This window comes from Merops nubicus, unplaced genomic scaffold, assembly GCF_000691845.1.
Source record: "Merops nubicus isolate BGI_N331 unplaced genomic scaffold, ASM69184v1 scaffold34789, whole genome shotgun sequence".
NCBI classification, from domain to species: Eukaryota; Metazoa; Chordata; class Aves; order Coraciiformes; family Meropidae; genus Merops; species Merops nubicus.
This window is the reverse complement of record NW_008632236.1, coordinates 1-2,601: the sequence shown is the minus strand read 5'-3', so window position 1 is coordinate 2,601 and position 2,601 is coordinate 1. Positions and strand designations below refer to the sequence as shown.

Below are 2,601 nucleotides of genomic sequence, written 5' to 3'. Positions count from 1 at the left end.
CCTCCTCTTCTCCAGGCTGAACAACCCCAACTCCCTCAGCCTGTCCTCACAGCAGAGCTGCTCCAGCTCTCTGTGGCTCTCTGAACACATCCCAACAGCTCCACGTCCTTCTTGTGCTGGGGGCTCCAGAGTTGTTTAAGCAGTTGTTAAAGTGGTGGGGTTGTTTTTCAGAACTCATTTTTTTGGGGGGAGGAGGGTGGTGTGCCAGGGCTCAGAAGCAGCCTTACCCTCCTCATTTGAGCTCAGGGCGTTCTGGATGTCCCTGTGGATGTCAATCTCTTCCAGGTAGGAGGCTGGGAACCAGGCTATCTGCTTGTCAGCATTTTCCACTAGCCACCATCCTGCAGCACACAGGAACAAACAAAAAAAGGGAGTTTTACAGCTGCAAGCAGGCCAAGGGCTGTAATCCCTGAGTAGGGGCTGCTCTGCTGCAGGAGGGAGGTTCTGCAGAGCAGCTCCCTGCCTGGCCCAGGCTGTGGTGAGGCTGTTCCACCCTCCCCTGTAAATCCAGGGAAGTACAGCACAGGTACAAACACCCCCCACCCCCCTGATGCCACTGACTCAAATCCATCCCCTCCATCCCCTCCATCCCCCCCTGAACCTGCAGCATCCCTGCCACACATACCAGTCATGTCCTTGATGAGCACTTCAAGGATTTCCTTCTCAGTGGCTTTGAAAGGTTTGTTCTTGGTGTCCTTGGTTTCAAAGGTTTCGATGCATCTGTAGCTCTGGGATGCCTGGGGGTGGGTGATGGAGGAGAGCTGCTGCTGTCCCTGGCTTTTTGCTCCAATTTCTGATGGCATGATCACAACACTGGAGAGGAAAGTTTAATATCAGCTTACTGAAAATTCACAGGGAAGGTTGAGTTTAGTGTTGATTTTGGTAAAATCATCTATGCAGTAGGCTAAGAAAAGCTCAGGTGTTGGAAACAACCTCAGTCTGTAGGAAAACATTCAGCAGCCCTTCCCTGCTCTGCTGCCCTGGTTCTCTTCTATTACATTTCTGTTTCATGAAGATGCATATGAACAAAAAATAAAGCAATGATCTCATACCTGTTTTCAGGAAAGGAGGGATCTAGGTCTTGGGTCTGTGCCTTGAAAAACTGAATCACATCTTCACCCTGGGAAATTTTAGCATCTGTTTTCAGCAGCTCCTGGCAGTAAGTTTCCAGCAGCTTCAGTATCTCCAGGCACCTCTTCAGCTTCCCACTCTTCCTGTGCTTCACATTTGCATCTTTAAAAGAACAGGAGCAAAGCTGGTGTAAGACAACAATGGATCTGGATCCCTTGGGAGCAGCATCTTTTGCCTGAACATGGGATGCCCTCACCTACCACCCTTCCCTACCCAAGCCCAACCTGTAAGAAGCTGAGACAGCAGCTGCCTCTTCTTCCCTATCATTTATAATAATGCTTGATTAAAAAAAAAAATGCCAGGGAAGGTTTAGGTTGGGCCTGAGGAACAATTTCTTCTCCAAAGGGGTTGTCTAGGCTGCCCAGGGCAGTGGTGGAGTCCCCACCCCTGGAGGGGTTTCCAAGCTGTGGAGATGTGGTGTGAGGGACGTGGGTTAACAGGGACCTGGCAGTGCTGGGGCAATGGTTGGACTTGATGATCTGAGAGGTCTCTTCCAACCAGAATGATTCTATGATTCCATGAGACAATTTTTGAGTATCTAAATGTTATCTTTGTTCCCACTTAAATGTTGCAAGGAGCTCTGGGCCAGTATTTAAAGTGCAATATTCATAGGATGGGTTGGAAAGGACCTGAATTTACCAAGTGCAATTATCTATTTAAAGCCTTTCTGGGTTACTTTAAGCCAGTGACAGATCCAGGCACCATGATGTCACCCACGAGCTGTTGGTCAGACCAGAGGGAGGTGAGACTCAGAGTCTGTCATTGGTTATGACTGTCCCTCACAGCTCTTTTGTGTCTGTTGGTCCAGCAGAGATTTGTCCTTACCTCTAAACCTGGGTATGGTCCGGTCAGAGCTCCTGACTGAGCCACTCTCGATGGGGAACTTTTTCTTCAGTTCTTTCTAAAAGCAAGGAGGAGAGAATATTGGTGCTTGGCAGCCCCAGCACGGATCCTTCCCCCCTCCCCTAGGACTGGAATCCTCTTTTCAGGGAAAAACAAAAATTAACTTACATGGAACCTCTTAAAATCTTCGAATGTCCGGTAGATGAGAATGTTGTTCTGGTCTGACCAAGACACAAACATCATATAGTTCTGGAAGAATAAAAAGAAATGCATGTTTGTAATCCCAGTGTTCAATAGTGGATGCTTTCAAGCAATCTATTTGCCAGGGCCTGTGGTTGAGTTCTGGCTTCAGGCTGCAAGGCTGTCACAATAAAAAATGAAATTCAACTGATCAGACCCACAAAAACATTTCCTTCATTTGAGGGCCCCAGATGGATAATCACTGTCAGCACCAGCCAAAACTTATGACACCAAACAAGAAGATGGCAAAATCCAAGAAAACCATTTTCTTATGCTATTAAAACCATTAAAAAAATAAGCCTGAGGGGCTCCTGTCCTCGCTGCCAAGGCTCTAACCCCAGCACTGGGAAGAAAGGAGCAAATCCAACCCTGGAAGGCTAACCCGGG

The 2,601-nt window shown here is 48.0% G+C and overlaps 1 protein-coding gene across 1 annotated transcript in view; it reads right to left on the bottom strand.

The window, feature by feature from the left end:
* Nucleotides 1–2,217, bottom strand: part of NOXO1 (NADPH oxidase organizer 1) — a 3,776-nt gene extending 1,559 nt beyond the window's left edge. The window contains exons 1-5 of the mRNA XM_008947873.1: nt 2,143–2,217; nt 1,957–2,032; nt 1,053–1,233; nt 626–813; nt 228–341 (exon numbers count right to left, since the gene is read on the bottom strand). Coding sequence (XP_008946121.1) covers nt 228–341; nt 626–813; nt 1,053–1,233; nt 1,957–2,032; nt 2,143–2,217 — 634 coding nt within the window. The remainder of the gene's footprint in view (nt 1–227; nt 342–625; nt 814–1,052; nt 1,234–1,956; nt 2,033–2,142) is intronic.
* Between the last annotated feature and the right edge of the window lie 384 nt (nt 2,218–2,601).